Genomic DNA, 18,052 nt, shown 5'->3' with positions numbered 1-18,052 from the left:
GAGGGAGGGAGGGGAGGGAGGGAGGAAGGGAGGGAGGGAGGGAGGGAGGAAAAATGGACTTCCTCCTGATCCCTCCCTCTCCCAGGGGGCTGCACAGAGCTCACTGAGAGCTGGGAAAGCCCACCCCTTCCACTGCCACCCACTTCAGGTGCCCAGTGCTGTTTTGCCACCTCCTGCACTGGGCCAGTCCCCTGCACCACCCCTGCCGCTTATGCCTCCCACGTCTGTTTGCTCAGGGCCAGCAGCAGTGAAAGCTGGCCTGACTGTTTCGTTCTCATCGCTTCTCCATCCAACCTGCAGTGTTCTCTTGGCTTGTGGACTCTTGTTTATCTAAGTCTTGTTTTCCCAGACTTGGACCAACTTTGTGGGTCAGCCGGGAACCCACAGCCTGTGACACTCCTCAGCCCCATCCCCGCGCATGCTGGAGGTCGCAGGTGACTCACCGTCTTCACTGGTAGCTTTGTGGTTAGTCCCCCGCGTGCTGCCGCTCCCGCCACCATCGCTGCTGCTTCTGCTCAGGCTGCTGATTTTCTGGCCTCCTTTGCTGCCCCTGAGGCTGGAAGATAGGATTTTCCCCCTGAGTGATTATTGTTCCATTTTAAACTCATCAAAGTAGCCATGTACTTTCAGATTCAAACTAGTTTTCTTTTCCAGCAAGTTGGGGCAAGTCCCCCAGGAAGCGGACCTGACGATGCCACCCCCTCAGAATACAGGTCAGCGGATGTGCCCTTCGACTATTTGCCACCCGAGTGCCACGCCCACCTCCCAGAGCTGGCACAGGGTTTGGTTCAGGCATATGAATTCCTGATTCCTAGTCCGGCAGTACTGGTTGGGCCTCCTCACCTGCCTTCCAGCCAACACTCCTGCTCTCTCCCTGCTGTCCCTTCGCCAGGTTACCCCTGCTCGCCCTGCAGCTCTACGATTCTATGCCATGCCCCAGAAGCCTTCCCTGACCCTCACACCTGGGTTAAGCGCCCTTTCTATGCGCTGTTAGGGCCTGAAGAGAACAGGGCTGTGCCTGTCCTGTTCACTGTTATGCCCAGTGTCACCCAGCGCCTGGCACACTGAAGGGACTAGATAAAAACTGTTGTAAAGAGTGAACGAACTGTGTGTGTTTGCATCTTACAGTGTGTTAGGACTGGGGAGCCCCACCTCCAATGCCTTTGGTATTCACTGCAGCCCAAGATTAAAGCCTCTGGCTGAAGTGTGCACTGAACAGGAGTTAACTGGGTGTTTCCACCTGCTGGGGTAGGGACGCTTTGCTGGGAGGGGCCGGAACTGCTGGGAGGCCCTCTGTCCTTCCCACACAGGAGCAAGGGTAGGATTGCCAGACAAAATACAGGGCACCCGTTAGATTTGAATTTTGGATAAACAGCAAATACATTTTTAGTATATTGCATGTCATACGTGGGACATACTTATGCCAAAAAAATATTAAATTCAAATGGAATGGGGCATCCTGGGGTATTTTCCTTCTTTTTAAGTCTGGGAACCCTAGCAAGGCAGACATGATGCGCCAGGTGCTAGGGGGTCTGAGGTCCTTCTACAAGGTACATTCTGTTCACTGTCTGGGTCCTTCCTGCTCTTTAAATGCTTTTGGGCAAAGAACAAGGTGAGCTCAAGACGTGGTTTCCCAGGGCTGTCACTCGCACACTTAATCCACTGTATCTCCCTACATCTCAACCCCTGAACCAGGCTACTGGACTGGATGGTTAGGGAAAGCCTCTCTGAGGAGGGGATGTTTGAGCTGAGATTTGAAGGAATGAGCCAAGTGGTGACTGGGGAAGAACGTTCCAAAGGAGAGTGGGTGTGAACTTGGTGAGTCTGAGGAACATAAAGGCTTGTGGAGTGGAGTGAGTGCAGGAAGGGAGGGGTTTACACGGAAGACCTTGGGCCACATCCGTGGTCTCCAAGAAGGGGAGTTAAGGCTGCACTCCTTGCTGGTCACCGCCCCCATCTGTAGGGTGGATGCTTCTCTGGCCTCCAAGGCTGAGTCTCAGCGGCAAAGATGGGGGAGGAAGGGAGTGAGTGTCTGCCGTCTGGGGTTAGGGGTTCTGGCAGCAGCGGCAAAGCCACGGGGCCTGGTTCTTGACTGCAGTTTGGTGGGATCTCCAGCTCTTAAAAATGGCGTGGAGCCATGAGTGCTTAGAGCTAAGACCCCATGTGACTGGTCCCTGTGGAGAGCCACCTCCATGCCCTCCTGAGAGCACTGCTGGGAGCCAGGTGTGCTCTCCTTTCTAGGGGAAAATGCTGCAGCCCAGGGCCACAGGGCCACGGGGTGGGGAGGACGCAAAAGGCTCCATCTCACCTCAGCAGGAGTCTCTCTCCTGGCTTTGGAACGGGTTGAAAGCCCTACACCAGGAAACTCAAATTAGGTCCCCAGTGAGGCTCTGCTCCTTTGTGCAGCCCTGCCCACCCCAGTCCTCCTCAAATACGCAGGCCAAAGAACAGGAAATGGCTCCTTTCCAAGGACTCAGCTCACAAGACACTTGTTGCCTGCTGTTTGCCTACCGGCCTGTGAAGGAAGCTGTTTCTTAATTTAAAATGTCCATTAACTCCCTCCAGCTGGAAAGCTACCCCAACAAAACTTCTGTTTGTGGCGGGTTTAACCTTGGTCATTCTGAGGACGGGGGCCCAGCTGGGTTTGCCCCATCGGAAGGTGTGCCCAGAGCAGTGGGCACCCTTAGGTGTCTTGCCTTGGCTTGAGAGTATGTTCTTTCTGTCAGGAGGTATTGGATCCCCGAGGCCCACCTTGGCCAGGGCCCTTGGGAAGCCCACAGTGCTGGGGCAGGGGGTGGGGGTGATGTCCCTTTGCTGAGGCTCTTTTATGTCTCCAGGGGAGGAAAGCCCATTTCCCTACTACCATCAGGCCCTCGGTGAGTCCTGCCGACAGGAAAGAACCTTTTGTTCTGAGCTTGTAGGAAGTCTGAGCTGGACTTGTTATCTACCCACAGCACTTCCTGGATAGGGGGCCTGGACGGGACTGTACTAGGGGCTGGCTCCCAGCCGTGGCCTTGGTTCCTTCCTCTCTTAGCGTCTGGGGCCGGGGAGGCTGCCCATGGCAAGGTCTAGGCCTTCACGAAAGGCTGGTGAGAACTGGTATTTATCTTTAGGCTGCTGGAGGGGGTGTGTGTGGGGTGGGCGCTATAGCCTGGCAAAGGTCCCTGGCTTGGGGAAAGGGGGCAAGAAACATCACCTAGTGCGCGCGCCGTGTGTGTGTGTGTGTGTGTGTGTGTGTGTGTGTGTGTGAGGGGGTGCTGCGGACCTGGAGAAGGGGTGAGCCCAGCCTCCCTGCAGAGTGACACCTCCACCATCGGCTGCAAGGAAGGGGCGAGTCCCTCAGGGCTGCAGGAGCGGCAAGGTAGGCCAAGGTCCGGCCACTCCTGACACCTAGTGGCCACCTGAGTCCGGGGCAGGGCGCGGGAAGAGCAGGGGGCCTGTACTCCCGTTCTTCTGGCCGGCATCCCCCTTCCCTCTGCCCGGGGCCCGGCCCCAGCAGCCCCGGCAGCCCCGGCAGCCCATCCCGCCTCAGCCTCGCCCTCGGCCTCCGAGTCAGGCCTGGACTTGGAGGCCTCTTACACCCACGGGTGGGTCGCAGAACCCCATACGCCCCCAAACGTGGCGGACCCGGGAAGCCAGGTCGTAAGGCCCGGATTCGAAGGTTACCCGAGCTCGGGTCCGGAGGCCGCCGTTCTCGCGCCGCAGGCCCGAGCACGCGGGCGTCAAGACTCGGGCCCGGAGTCCGGCGGGACCCTGTCCCTAGACCCGGGACCTTGGGGGGCCGGGCCCGGTCCCAGGTGCGCGGACCCGCCGGGGGCACTTCCGGTCCCCGCGCCCCCCCACGCCCGTCGCGTAGTCCGCCGGGCTGCCAACCCGCTGCAGCCACCCGGTCGCCATGGAGACGCGGTAGCTCCGAAGTCCGCGAGGCTGGCCGAACCGGCAGAACAGCCCGGGCGTGGCGCGGGCCACTCGGCAGCGCGACGCTGCGCAGCGAGGACAACGTCCGTGCTCGATGTCCAGCCAGGTAGGTGGCCGGGGCGGGTAGGGGAGAGTCGAGGCCTGGCGCGGAGTCGGGAGGGGCCCCGGGTGTGTGCGGGGGGACGGCGAGCTCAGGTGTGCCCGGCCTGGGGCGGGACCGCGCCCGCGCCGGGACAGGCCGGGATCCCGGCGCCGCAGCCAGTCTTTCTTTTTGCCTCTCCTGCCGCCACACCTGACTCACCTCACCTGCTTCCCCCGGCTCGGGGCCACCGAGCAAGGCCCGAGTTTAGGAGCTCATCCCACTCCTGCCTGGAGCTGTCAGCCGTCGGCCCCGGGTCTGCCTCTGTGCCCAGTCTCCGCGGAAGTTAGCACGGAGCGGCAGGTGATCCCAAGTTTTTTGTACGGCGTAATGTTTTGCCCTACTCTAGAAACTAGGTGGCATAGAGGTGGATCAACCAACAATTGCCACGACTGTTCTTTTGAAACCTGAGACCGAGCTGCCAAACTGCTTCGCTAGTGGAGGGGCCTCCCTCCCTCTGCCTCTTTCCTCTTGGGGTGAGATGTCTAGCTAGTAGAGCCCTTCCTTGTTCTTCTCCCAACATCTCCAGCCTCTTGGGTGCAAGGAGTTTCCTGTTTGGGAAATCCTTACTCCTTGGGTTGGCCTTGGTAGCCCCTGAACTGGGTACAGGGGATGCAGAACTGAGCTGAGGAAGGGATCTGCTGCTGCCTTTGACACCTGGGAATGGTGGGGGGGTACCTCCCCTGTCTGCCCTTCCCCCCAGGGCACCACAGAGAGGAGGATCCAGGTGGACCCTGGAGTCCCAGACATGTCTTTAGAAGCTGGCACCCCTCCCAAGTCTTTCTCCCTTCTGGTTGCCCCTCTCCACTCTCACTCTACCTTGGCTTTGAGGATTTTCTAAGACTTATTAAATGAAGCTCTATCTTATCTGGATTCTGTTCCTTCGTTTTCTTCCTTTTTTTAATATAGATTCATTTATTTTATTTTATTTTTGGCTGCGTTGGGTCTTCGTTGCTGCGCGCAGTCTTTCTCTAGTTGCAGCGAGCGGGGGCTACTCTTCATGGCGGTGCGCAGGCTTCTCATTGCAGTGGCTTCTCTTGTGGTGGAGCACGGGCTCTGGGCACGTGGGCTAAGTAGCTGTGGCTCACAGGCTTACTTGCTCCACAGCATGTCGGATCTTCCAGGACCAGGGCTCGAACCTGTGTGCCCTGCATTGGCAGGCGGATTCTTAACCACTGCTCCACCAGGGAAGCCCAGTTCCTTCCTTTTCATAGCAAATGGAAAACAAAACAAACACCACCACCCCCCCCACAGAGCTGTGCTACCTTCTCATACATATCTTGATTTCTCCTGTGAAACTGGATTGAGGCAGAAAATATAGGCAACTTGTAAATGCCAAGGGGAGCCCCATACAGAGAAGGGCTACTACAACCCCGCCCCCAGGGCAGGAGGAGCCTCCTGGACCTGAGTGGATGCCCTGCTTATCCCACTTCTTCCCTGCCTGCGCCACCTTCCCTTGGCAGGCAGAGCTTGGGTGGCTTCTAATACAAAGGGGTTCAGCAGCACTGGAAGAATTTGGTGGAGGAATTCACCCCAGATCCAGGGGTTTCTGCCCAGTGCGGGGATTCACGGTAGACAGAAGGCGGGGTATGTATTTATTAGAGGGGGTTGTGCTGTCTGCTGCCATCTGGCTCTCTGTGGCCCCAAACCTCATGTGTCAGCAGCTTCGGATGCATGACTCTTCCTAAGGTGCTATTAGGAACAGGTTTAGTTTTTGTTAGATTGCTATTTAACTGAATACCTACTATGTGGCAGGCAGTGTGCTAGGCACTGGTACATATTTATCCTGTTTAATCTTTGCTACAGGCCAGTAAGGTGGATCTCAACATCCCCCTACCTTATGGAAGAGGAAGCAGGCTCAGAGAGGGTGCTTGCCCTCCACCCCAGGCGCACACAGTCATGAACAGTGGGGCTGGCTTTGAAATCATATCCGTCTGACCAGGGCTGCATTGTGACTTTCCCCTTCCTCCATAAAAAAAGAGAGGGCTTCCCTGGTGGTGCAGTGGTTGAGAGTCCACCTACCGATGCAGGGGACACGGGTTCGTGCCCCGGTCTGGGAAGATCCCACATGCCGCGGAGAGGCTGGGCCCGTGAGCCATGGCCGCCGAGCCTGCGCGTCCGGAGCCGGAGCCTGCGCGTCCGGAGCCGGAGCCTGTGCTTCGCAGCGGGAGAGGCCACAACAGTGAGAGGCCCGCGTACCGCAAAAAAAAAAAAAAGAGAATTATATTTTACAACCATATTGGTATAAAGATGAATATAATCCAGGCTGGATTAAAAAATTTTCTTCAACCCTAGAAGTTTGTTTTTTCTTATGATTTTAACAGAAATCAAAACATTTTTTGTGAGTCCCTGCAAGTACTGGGAGCCCCAACACTGAGTCCCTGGGCCCAGTGGAGAACTGGGCTCAGTGTCTGACTTCACGCTTTCTACCCAGGGGTTACTTGGGTGTGGGTAGTAAGAAAGTGCCCCACCTAACAGCTCAGCCCTCATTTTGCCTTTTCTTTGATCACATTCGAGGACATTCTAGGACAATTGAGTCGTTTCTCCCCTTGACCCATCAAGAAAAGATCTAGCCCCCAACACAATCTTTTCTAACCCAATTAAAACCCTGCTTCGGATAAGGAGGCTGTGGTCAGGCCAGGCTCCCTGCTTCCAGGCTGTGGCACTTGTGCGGTGTCTGGTCCCCATAATGAGATTAGGCCTGGTGGCCTTTCAATGAAACCCCCTGGGCTCAGGGAGGGAGAGGGATGCTTGTTAGCACGTTCAAGCCCTGCGGCAGCTCCTGGCCCTGGTTGATCACATTAAGTGGAGTCTGGCTGCAGGTGTGTGTGGGAGGGGAGGGGTGACTGTCACAGCCCAAGGTTCCAAAAGCTGCCAGAGATCTGACATCCCCATCCTGGCTCTGACAGGAAGGAGGGTGGCTGGGTAAGGATCCACAAGAGCTTGCCCTGGTTCTGAGACTCTGGTCTACTGGGCTGAGGAAGCCTTTGGGGGTGTAGATGGGCTGCTTCCAGACTGTTGACATTGCTGCCTGTACTGCTGCACTGGGAACACAGGAGATCCCAAAGCAGCCAGTGTTCTGGTGTTCCACAGGAAGGAAGGAAAGGAGGAAAGGAGGCAAGGAGGAAGGAAAGGAGGAAGGAAGGGAGGGAGGGAGGGAGGGAGGAAGGGCAAGAGAATGTTCCCACTGTCTAGACTGGAAAATGAGGGAGCAGAATAAAAGATATTTGCTGGTCTTCCCTGGTGGCGCAGTGGTTGAGAGTCCGCCTGCTTATGCAGGGGACATGGGTTCGTGCCCCGGTCCGGGAAGATCCCACATGCCGCGGAGCGGCTGAGCCTCTGAGCCATGGCCGCTGAGCCTGCGCGTCCGGAGCCTGTGCTCTGCAACGGGAGAGGCCACAACAGTGAGAAGCCCGCGTACCGCACACACACACACACAAAAAAAGATATTTGCTTACTAGGGAGTGAATCTCAACTGATTTCAAGGTTTGCAAATGTGTTTGTGGGTGAGTCAGATTCCAACCAGAGTCCTTGAAATGTCTTCTTTGTATCCCCCCATCATCAGAAGCAGGCCCTCTGTGTACAAAGGTACGTCGTCAATTATGTTGAACCGAATAAGCAATAGGGCAATGGCTTGCTGAAGGGGTCTTTCCTCTTCTGTGAAGCACAGAACCACTTGATGCTTTGTCTTTTCTGCAAATCTGGATTTTTCACTTAGATCTTATTGGCTGTGATGTCACCTATGGGGAAGCTACAGGCCTGCCCGAGGAGGACTGGTCTGTGTGCGTTTTCCTGTCATCCCTCATACCTGGATTTAGAATCACCTTCAAATTGGAAGGGGCCACAGGGGAGACTGCTGAGGCCTCCATGAGTCCAAAGGTCATTCTTTATCTCTGGCTTCCTCTGGGATGCCTAGTTACCAGGGCACAGGGACCAGGAGAGATGCCTTTGGAGCAGTTGGCATGAAGATCTTGCAGCTGGTTTGTCCCCATCCCCTCTCCTCTCTAACCCACCTGTTTCCATCCTGCAGCCTTTTCTCCCAGGAGAGCCCACGGGGGACACCAATGCTTGATGCTATGGTGGGTGTAAAGTGCCTTAGAAGCATGGTTCCCCAAGGGGTGAGGAGGGCCCAGGAGGACTGGCGTGTGAGGGGAGAGGCCTTCCTGGAACCCTGCCTCCAAGCAGATTCAGATCCTCTGAATACTGGCTTCAGTATTCAGGAAGTTTTCCTTTCTTCCCTAGTTACTAGCCTGAGAAAGTGCAGAGCCACACCCCAAGCAGGCAACCCCTGTAGGAAATCCAAAGGAGTGGCCACCCCAGTGTGGTGAAGCCAGCGTGGACTGTGGTAAGTGCCTGAGTTGTTACGGCCCTTTACTCTAGAATCTGCATCTGCTCTGCACCTTGTCTGCAGGGTCCTGGAAGGCGGGGCCCTGGCTCATCTCTATCCAGCAGTGTCACCCCCATATCGTAGGCGCTTGATAAACAACTGAGTTGAGCACTTCTTTGCTGAGGCTGATTTGGGGCAAGTCATTTATCCTCTTTGAGTCCCAATTTCCTCATCTGTCAAAGTGGGGTAATACTCCTGTTATCACCATAGGTTACTGCGAAGATTGAACTGAGTACAGAGCGGGGCTCCCTACCCCTGAGGCTCGCAACTCCAGTCCACCACCCTGGGGTGCAAACAGCACTAGGGTTTGGACTCTGAAGGGAATTCAGGCTGTGAGTTTTCAGTGAGGACATTAAAGCCATGTATTTAGTCACTGTGCTGTTCCCACGTGTTTTCTTTTCAACACCACCAAGCGAGTCTCCATTTCTCAGCAGATGCTCCTGGGTGTCCTACAATTTAACTCAACATTGACACTACCTACCTGGAGACGGCGTCAGATCCCACAGGGCTCAGTCCCACAACACTGCCCCCACCCACTTCAGATGCTAATTGCAAGTCCAGGTTGTCACCTGTGCTGCTGAACAACAGTCTATAGATCAGAGCTTCCCACGACCTTTTCCTCAGGTTCAATTAATTTGCTAGAGCAGCTCACAGAACCCAGAGAAACTTGCTAGATTGCTGGTTTGTTATAAAAGGATGTAACTCAGGGACAGCCAGATGAAGAGGTATGTAGGGCAAGGTCTGGAAGGGTCCGGAGCACAGGAGCCTCTGTCCCCGGGGAACTGGGGTGCACCACCCTCCCGGCATGTGGATGTGTTCACCAACCTGGGAGCTCTCCAAAGCCCGTCCTTTAGGGGGTTTATGGAGAGCTCATTACACAGGCCCGATTGATTAAATCACTGGCCACTGGTGGCTGCACTTAGTCTCCTGCCCTTCTCCCTCCCTGGAGGTCAAGGGAGGGACTGAACGTTCCAACCCTCCAGTCACGTGGTTGGTTCCCCTGGTAACCAGCCCCACCCTCAGGTTTCCGAGCGGCTTCAGTAACAAGATGTAATATTAACATAACAAAAGAAACGGTTGCTTTGTCACCTGGAAAATTCCTAGGGTTTTACAGGCTCAGTCCCATATATTTCTTATTAATATCACATTATCATGGCTGTGAAGAGAAGTCTGATTTCTGCCCGACTCACGAGGAGGTTGGCTGGGGGTGGGGGGGAATCTGGCTCTGGCTTGCGTCACCACAGAGCGGCTCGGGACCCAGGAGTGGCAGTCTTTGCAGCCCTGAGCTCCCCCTCTGTACTCAGTGGCTACTCGGTGGGGACGCTGTGGCAGGTCTGCCGGGGCAGAGCACGTTCCTTCCAGTCTTCCTAATTCAGAGCTAATCGGATTCTGACTGCGCCCCAGGCTCTCGGGGAGGAATCTAATAAAGCAGAGGAGGACGGGATTTCTCAGTTCAGTACACTTTTCCTGTAAGAGTCAGCCCAGGGATGAGATCCCCAAGGGGGAGGTAGATGCGTTCCCCGCCTTCTGGGAGCTCACAGGGCCCTGCAGCAGAGAGGCTCACAGGGCTTAACGCGAGGCAGGACACCGAGGGTAAGTAAGCGCCTGGCCAGCCTTGGGAACAGAGAGGAGGGGGACAGAGTGGTGAACAAAAGGCCCATTTCAGGTCGTGGAGCAAATCGACAGAGGCGGAAGAGGAGGAGCGGGGGTGTGAGGTGGAGGGGATAACAACAGGCCGTGCTGCCAGAGCTGGGGAACTGGGAGCATCTCTTCCGAGTGGACGTGGTAGGAGAACAGTGGGGGCTGCCGGTGGGCTCTGGGTTAGGGTCAGTTATGGAGTTGGCATTTGACCACCATACGCTGGTGGCTCTTTGTGCCTAGTGGGGCAACATGACTGGGATCTGGCTTTGTCCCTGTCGGTCAGGCAGATTGAGGAGGGTAGGGAGACGGGGGCAGAAGCTCCAGGCCCTGCTGGGTGGTGGAAATGAAGATGGCCAAGAGGGAAGCAATGGCGAGACGTGGGGGTGAAGCAGAAGGACTCGGCACTGGGACTCGAAGGGCGACCTGGGAGGTCAGGGGAGGAGTGTAACTTTGGATGTGCTGAGTTTGAAGTGTTGGAGGGATGTCCAGGTAGAGATGTTAGTGGACAGTTAGAAATGGGGTTTAAATTTGGGGGAGAGGACAGACTGGCACTAGATTTAGAAGTCATCAGTGTAGAGGTGACAGATAAGCACGAGGGCAAGAGTTCCAGAAATACGGCTTCACTGTTGCCCACGGCTTCTGGAAACAGGTGTTCCCACCTGCCTTGGGAGTGTTTTCTGGAAGATGATTTGACAGAATGTATCCAAAACCTAAAAAAGAACCTAGCCCTTGCTTAGGACTCTATTTGTTCACTTAGGAATTAGACGAGTGTTGTACAGAAATGATCACAGTGTTATTTAGTGAAAGCTGGCTAAATATTTAACAACAGATTAGGGGATTGGTTAAAATATGAAATAGCCTGTCATGTACTGACATGAAAAGATGTGCACGATCTATAATGAAGTGAAAAAAGCAGGTTAGAAATTGGTATGGTCATGTTTCTATGAAAGAAGGTACATGTATTTCCAGAAGAAAAGGATATAAATCAAAATGTTGATTACTTGTAATTTTTCTCTTTTTTTGCTTATCTGTATTTTACTGCAGGGAGGTGTGTTACACTGCCTGCCCCCCTTTTTAAAAAATGATGGAATTGCCAACAGTTGTCAAAGGTGGCAGAGAGAACTGGGGGTAAAGACAGCCCGGTCCCCAGGAGGCCAAGGCCAGGCCAGCTGGAAACTAGTTCTTGAGCCGCACAGGGTGCAGGGTGTGCGCTCGCTTTTAGGGGCCCCAGAATTTGTTAGTTAAACATCTCTGCTCAGCTGCTGTCCTCTGCTGGTAATGAAGGAGAAGGAGGGGGTCTCCAGAGCTGCTGGGAGAGGCTGGGGCAGTGGGAGAGGCAAGATGGGATGGAGTGCTCGGCCCTCTGGGAGCTGCAGCAGCGTCTTTCTGTGGCCCCAGGCCGCCAGCACCGAGGCCCAGCAAACGGCGACCATACTTGTTCATCAACCGCCTCCTCTCCTCCCATCTTCCAGTGCCTCTCCCGCCTGGTTCAGCGGGAAGAGCCGGCACACAGGCCACCCTGAGCCCGGGCGAGGCTGTGGAGACACTGGGGACTGGGCAGAGGAGCCAGGAAATGCCTCCCACTGGCCCTGAGCCTTGCTTCCCCAAACCCCATTGAGCCCCTGGTTCCCTGTCTGCACAACGGGAGCAGTGACACACCTTTTCTCACAGGATCCCTGTGCGCTAAGTGACCCCAGGAGTTCTCACCTTGTAGATCTCAGTTCAGGAAGCCTGGCCTGAGGGAGGGGGGCAGGCCCACGCCCCAGGTGTGGAGGGGAAGACGAGGCAGGAAGGGAAACGGGCAGCTCGGAGGCTCCTGTCGCCTGGTCCTTTCTACTGAAGCGGCTCACAGAACATTCCTTCTACCGGCAGCTGCCCTGCAGCTCTCTGTGGGCAGGACTTCTTTCATCTCCAGCTGGGAGCTGAAAAAGCAGGCACAGGGGAGTCAGGTTCCTCATTTCTCACCCTAGATGTCCTTTATGATTCATCTGGAGGAAAAATTCCAGCACCTTCAAGGAATTTGCTCACTTCTCTGTTTCACCTGTGAACCCCACCTGAGAAAACCCAGGGCCTCCTGAAACAGAAAGTAAAGCACTGGCACTGGGCCCTCCTGCTCCGGCCAGAACTTGGAGGACTTTGACTTGCTCCCTCATTGCAGGTGGAAGTGCAGCCAGCTGTGGGTCAGTCTCTGCAGGAAGGCGCCCCCACCCCCGCCGGGTGCTCCGGGAGCACTCTCACGGAGGCCTGGGGTTGTGGGCCAAGGGAGGAGGCAGAGGTGGGCAAGGGAGGCCTGCGATGTCTTTTTGGAGGCTGTGGGCCGCTCCTCTAAGCTCCACCATCTTCCCTGCAGCAGTCGCCTCGGCATAGAGCCGCCTCGGCATGGACAGCCCTGCCCGCCCAGCACCTGCCCCTGCGGCCCTGCTTTACTATGTGGCCTTCTCCCAGCTGCTGGGCCTGGCCGTGGTGGCCACGACTGGCACCTGGCTCGGTGTGTACCGAGGAGGCATCGCCTGGGAGAGCGCCCTGCAGTTCAACGTGCATCCTCTCTGCATGATCATAGGCCTGGTCTTCTTGCAGGGAGATGGTGAGTCCCTGGGCGATGCCACCTGAGAGAGGAGATGTGCAGGAACCCTTTCACACCTGAATCTGCCCAGTCAGAGAAGGAAGCTGGCTTGGACCTTGGGGACACTGGGAATCCAGATCCAGGGCCCCACGGCTGGTGGGTGGCAACTCCTGACTTATCCCAGAGCTTTCACCTCGTGCTTCAACAAGGAGCATCCGAAGGTGTGTGAGCTGCACACGGAGGCCCAGGGGCTGGGCTGTGAGCAAAGCCCATCTTCTGCAGAGGCGGCTTGAAATTGAGGGAGAGAAAGTGAGCGTGAGTGTGAGCGTGAGGGTACGTGCGTGTGTGCGTGTAGACGCTGGACTTGGAGGAGCTAGAGCTCCTCTCTCTGGGGTAGGATCCAGGCCGTGGCAGGCCCCCACCCTGCCTCAAGGCCAGGGGGCCTTGGCCTTCTCTTTCTGGTAACAAGCAAGCTGGATCTATGCATTCTTCCTAGATGTGGTCCTGGTGACAGCCACCTCCTCAGCAGCACACTCCCGAGAGGCATTCCGCCCGACCCCTGGCCCTGACTGCTTCAGCCCGAAGAGGGGGAGTTAGCTTGGGGTTGCAAAGTTCTTTGAGAACCTGGGGTTTCCCAACCAGGGAGCCTGCTGGCTAAGAGTAGTGAAGGTCTGATCTGGCTTCAGTGCTATAAAATCTGAGTACCATCATAGCTAAGAGGTGAACTCAGAAGCCTGGTGACACCTTGATGTGACTGCACGATGAGCCTAAAACAAAGCCTGGGATACAGGACAGCTAAGAAGGGGGTGGGCGGTGCGGGGGCATACGGAGCCTCGTTTCCTCCCCCACTTCCTGTGGCTGGGGTACCTGGACAAGCCCTCCGCTCTCCAGCCGGGGGTGTCTCCTCGCTGCCCTGGCAAGAAGGCCTCGTGCTCGGCTTAGCGCCCTGACATTCCCTTTCTCACGGCCCACCAGCCCTGCTGGTTTACCGTGTCTTCAGGAATGAGGCCAAACGCACCACCAAAGTTCTGCACGGGCTGCTGCACGTCTTCGCCTTCGTCATCGCCCTGGTGGGTGAGTTCCAGGCACGGGCCCGCCCTCCTTCCCCCACCTCTGCTGACTTGGGGAAGGAGCTGCTTTACTGTCCAGTCCCCCCTCCCCACCCCTCCTCCCCCTTCCGGGCAGGGACACTGGTGCTGGCAGCCACCGAGCTGGGACTGGAGCCCAGAAGTCCCGGCGGGTCGGGTTTCCCTTGGGTCACCGCACCCCCTCCGTCGCCATCAGCCCAGTCCTCACGCGACCCCCTCCGGCTAGGCCTGGTGGCGGTGTTCGACTACCACAGGAAGAAAGGCTACGCCGACCTGTACAGCCTGCACAGCTGGTGTGGCATTCTGGTCTTCGTCCTCTTCTTTGTGCAGGTGAGTCCTTGCGGCTCCACGGCGCTGGGGAGGGCGGGGAGCAGGGCCCAACAGGGCCGGGGCCAGGTGTGCGCACAGGCGAAAGGCGCTCCAGCCCGCCGAGCGCTGCCTCGGACCGGCGCCCTTCCGGCGCCCTTCTGGCCGACAGGCACGTGGATGTGGTCCCAGGCCCCGCCTCGGGGCGCAAAGTGTGGGGCTGAGACCGGCCTAGAGCGCCGGCCCACGTTCCCCACGTGCTCAGCGCTCCCGCTGCGTCTCCGGCCGTAGGCCACCGCGCGGGGGTGGCGGGGCCTTTGGTCCTCGCGGGCGGCGGCCCACCTGGGGCGTCCTCGGGCTCCCGTCTCCAGCGCAGCTCAGCCTCCGGCAGCACCTCGCTTTTCCTCCCAGTGGCTCATGGGCTTTAGCTTCTTCCTGTTCCCCGGCGCGTCGTTTTCTCTGCGGAGCCGCTACCGGCCGCAGCACGTCTTCCTTGGCGGCGCCATCTTCCTCCTCTCGGTGGGCACCGCCCTGCTGGGCCTGAAGGAGGCGCTGCTGTTCGAGCTCGGGTGAGCGCCCCCTCCCGGCGGCTCTGTGTGGGGCCGCCGAACAGCGGCTTTTCTCCCAGTGGGGTGGGGGTGGGGGGCCGGGGTTGGGCTTGGGATCGCATTGCATCTTGTGGGCCGGGGGCGAATGGCACTCGGCCTAACGGCGACGCCTCGGGTGGCTTCGCCCTCCGCCCCAATCCCGCAGGACCAAGTACAGCAAGTTCGAGCCCGAGGGCGTCCTGGCCAACGTGCTGGGCCTGCTGCTGGCCGCCTTCGGCGCGGTCGTGCTCTACATCCTGAGCCGCGCCGACTGGAAGCGGCCCCTCCAGGCGGAAGAGCAAGCGCTCTCCATGGACTTCAAGACGCTGACGGAGGGCGACAGCCCCAGCTCCCAGTGACGCGCGCCCCGTGCCATCCCGTCCTGTCCCCCGAGGCGGTCTCCGCCGTTTCGGGGCCCCGACAGGTGTCTGTCCCGCACCCGCCGAGGCTCCGGGGGTGGGGAGCGGGGGTGGGGCAGCCCTCCTCCCTGAGCGCTGATTTCCGGGGTTCAGGCCCCCTCCGCTTTCCCCTCCTCGCTGCTGCTGCCGCCGCCGCTGCCGTCGTGTTAGTCCTGCGCAGACCCCCGCCCCCCTTGCCCCTGCCACCCCCTCAGATGGAGCAGCTTTGGGTAGGGTTCTGGGCGGTTGGGCGTGGTCGCAGAAGCACAGATCCTTAAAGGGGTTGGAGAGGGGGAGGCGGCTCCCCGCTCGGGGCAGCGGGGCCTGGGCTGTGTCCGCGGAGAAGGCGGGGCTCAGCGCCGGGCCCGGCGAGGCCAAGACTTGCTTTGTGTGACACGGAACTCCAACCAGGAGTCTTGCGGGCCCAGCCTTTGGCAGCGGAGCAAGTGATATTATGTGTAAAATATGCTGGTGTCAGGGCAGGGTTCCCCAGCAGAGGGGAGGGACTGGCCCTTGGGAAGCTCTGGACGCGTGGCTTGGGCCCAGCGGCGCTCTGCAGCCTTCTCTTTCTTTAACCCCTTAGCCCGAGGGCGGCTTTCTTTGCCTTTGGGGCCCAGCAGCCCGAAGAAGAGGCAGGAGGTGGGCCTCGGCGGGCGCTGCGGGCCGTATGCCGCCTGCAGGGGCTCCCCTCCCCGCGGGGGCCGGCCTCGCGAGCCAGCTGCCCCCCCTCGGAGCTCACTCAGGCGGTGCTCTGACAGAGGCCCAGGACACAAGCCTTTTTGCTTTAAACAAAAAGCTGCCGCTATTGCCCCCTTTCCCTTTCCATAGGGAGGGTAGGGGCTGCCTAATCAGGAGGAAAGCCTCATCCTCTCCTACCTGGGGCCCATCTTTGCAGGAAGTTGGGACCAAGTCAGAATCGGATTAATCCCCCCAACCCCATGAGTGTGTAATGCTGTTAGCTGAGTCACCGTTTGGCTTCTGTCTAGAAATAACGTGATTACAGCATCGATCTTGTGCTTCTTGGACTTGGTGAATGCTCTCTCCTTGTTTTCCTCGTTTTCTGGGCTTTGAGGAGCATGACACTGTTTGAGACAAGACACAGTTTACTTAAATGAAGACATTAATAAAATTTCCAAATCTGACTACTGTTTTATTTTAACGGCTGCCTTTCTCCCACCTAAATGCTGCCTTCGAGAAAGGGAGCTTGTCTCCCCTAATGCCCAGATTTCTAAAACAGCTTTTGTGGTGGGTCCTGCCTCAGGCGATGCTGCTTCTCAGAGCAGGTGGCTGTGTTGGGCGCCTTACCAGCAGGGCTCCCTGCTCCCTTCCGTGGGCATTCCGGGCTCTGCTGCAGCCCCGGCACCAGGGTGTCTCCGCACCCTGTTAATATCATACGCTCTGCAAGGGCACGAGCTCCGGCAACTCTTTGATCACCTGGTATGGTCATTGTTTACACGTGGGAAAACTCCACCTTAGACAAACTACAAGAGTACAGTTGTATATCTCCGTTGCCAGAAAGGCACAGAGAGAAATGGAACCTTGGATTTGCAAGAAAAGTCTATAAACTGGCCTGTTTGCCAAAGCGTATGCTGGATGATTCATGAGCCAAAAAGCCTCCCCCCCACCCCCAAGCTCTTCCGTGGTGGTTTATTTTACTTTGCCTGTGGCCAGTCTTCTATGAAGTACAATGTAGTGTTGGTACAACAGATGATTCAATAAATGTCTACAGCAGGTGTCTTGTCTGTTATCTTCATTTACTGTGGCAATAAAAGGAGCCAGTGCTTTTAGCACATGCATGAAGTTAGTCTACTAGGGTTGAAAGAATTTGCATATCCCCAGGCTGGGCACAGAAGGTAAAGTGATTAATGATATTTATGATGACACAGGCTCTGAAACAGCCCAGTAGCTGTCCTGACTCTGGACCCAGTGAGGGAGGCTCTTCCACACGGTTAGAGAAATTCTCTTCTCAACCCAGACAGAGTGGCCTGGAGGGTGGAGCCGTAAGAGCCTGACAAGGGCCTTGGCAAGAAGTTTCCCCAGTATTCAATTAACCTTTTTCCTTTCAAAAACGTGTCTCTTCATTCCTTAAGAAGAGGAGCAAAGTTTTGAGAACAAGCTGAGATTCCACTTAGGTCAATTCCTGAGGCTCAGGCAGATGTGTTTACAGTAAAGCTGGGTGCGACTCAGATCCCACCGGGATCTACCGTGTGCTCCTGAAAAGCACTGTCACTTAGCTGAAAAACTTACTAAGAGGGCTCACTATTGAAAGGGACCGTGGATTCTTACTTCCTAGCACTTACTTTATTTTCTGTATTGAATCTGGTTTCTGGCGTGTCTCAGCCAGAGCTTGAGAGGTCTTTGCTTGATGCATCTATAGAGTCTCCTGATCAAGGCTTCTATGTGGACCTTCATTTGCTTTAAAAGCCTGCAAAGCATGGCCTGGTTCATGTCACAAGGTGATCTCTCGGTCAGGGTCAGGGTTGGCTCTCCGCGTGAGGGCAGAGGCATCCTGACCCTGTGAGGGTGACATCTCCCTTGCGGCTTTTGTGCTAGCCTCTGAATCTTAAGGGTCTCTCTGTGTTTGAATATTCACATAATCCCAGATGCTGCCTCTCCCTCCAGGGAGCTACTCCTTAACCAACTTACCTTCTCACTGGGTTTGGAACCTCGAGGGGATCCAGAGTTATTCCTCTTGCCCATGGTACAGAGTTGTTTCTCTAAAGGAGCACAAAGTAGCATTCTCTAAGCTTCCTTCTGGACGACTGCCTGTGCTGCTTCCGGGGTCATCCAGATTGCTTGTCTTGGAATACCCCCTTCTGAGGAAGCTGGCAGGCAGCACGGTACAGGGAAAATGCTTTCTGGGCAGATCTGATTCAGAGTCCCACCTTTGACTCCATGACCTTGAGCAACTTAAACTCTCAGGATCTGCTTCCTCATTTGTGTTCTGGAGACGGCAATGTCTGTCAGAAATTGGATGAGGAATACGTTAGAGAACGTGTGGGAAGTCCCCATCACAGTGTCTGGG

General features: G+C 56.6%; 1 protein-coding gene and 1 long non-coding RNA gene across 8 annotated transcripts in view; one reads left to right on the top strand and one right to left on the bottom strand.

Annotated features, from left to right (window-relative positions):
* Positions 1 to 3,797, bottom strand: part of LOC114889610 — a 12,206-nt gene extending 8,409 nt beyond the window's left edge. The window contains exons 1-2 of the long non-coding RNA XR_003792062.1: positions 3,667 to 3,797; positions 444 to 556 (exon numbers count right to left, since the gene is read on the bottom strand). This is a non-coding gene — a long non-coding RNA (uncharacterized LOC114889610). The remainder of the gene's footprint in view (positions 1 to 443; positions 557 to 3,666) is intronic.
* On the top strand, positions 3,193 to 16,754 carry LOC114889609 (cytochrome b561). 7 transcript variants are annotated; one of them, XM_029212997.1, is made up of 8 exons: positions 4,115 to 4,360; positions 8,088 to 8,136; positions 8,300 to 8,402; positions 12,056 to 12,265; positions 12,436 to 12,669; positions 13,624 to 13,722; positions 13,963 to 14,066; positions 14,796 to 16,754. In XM_029212997.1, exons 5-8 carry the CDS (start codon positions 12,465 to 12,467, stop codon positions 15,303 to 15,305), a joined length of 918 nt encoding a protein of 305 aa, XP_029068830.1. In that variant the 5' UTR covers positions 4,115 to 4,360; positions 8,088 to 8,136; positions 8,300 to 8,402; positions 12,056 to 12,265; positions 12,436 to 12,464; the 3' UTR covers positions 15,306 to 16,754. The 7 variants fall into 7 exon arrangements, with proteins under 7 accessions (XP_029068829.1, XP_029068828.1, XP_029068830.1 ...); XM_029213000.1 differs by lacking the exon at positions 12,056 to 12,265 and adding an exon at positions 14,454 to 14,611 and having other exon boundaries at positions 14,796 to 15,271; XM_029212996.1 differs by lacking the exons at positions 4,115 to 4,360; positions 12,056 to 12,265 and adding an exon at positions 3,193 to 4,024.
* Positions 16,755 to 18,052: the final 1,298 nt, after the last annotated feature.

Source organism: Monodon monoceros, unplaced genomic scaffold (assembly GCF_005190385.1).
Source record: "Monodon monoceros isolate NGI ecotype Baffin Bay Population unplaced genomic scaffold, NGI_Narwhal_1 Super_Scaffold_9, whole genome shotgun sequence".
Classification (NCBI taxonomy): domain Eukaryota; kingdom Metazoa; phylum Chordata; class Mammalia; order Artiodactyla; family Monodontidae; genus Monodon; species Monodon monoceros.
This window is presented reverse-complemented; position numbering and strand designations above follow the sequence as displayed.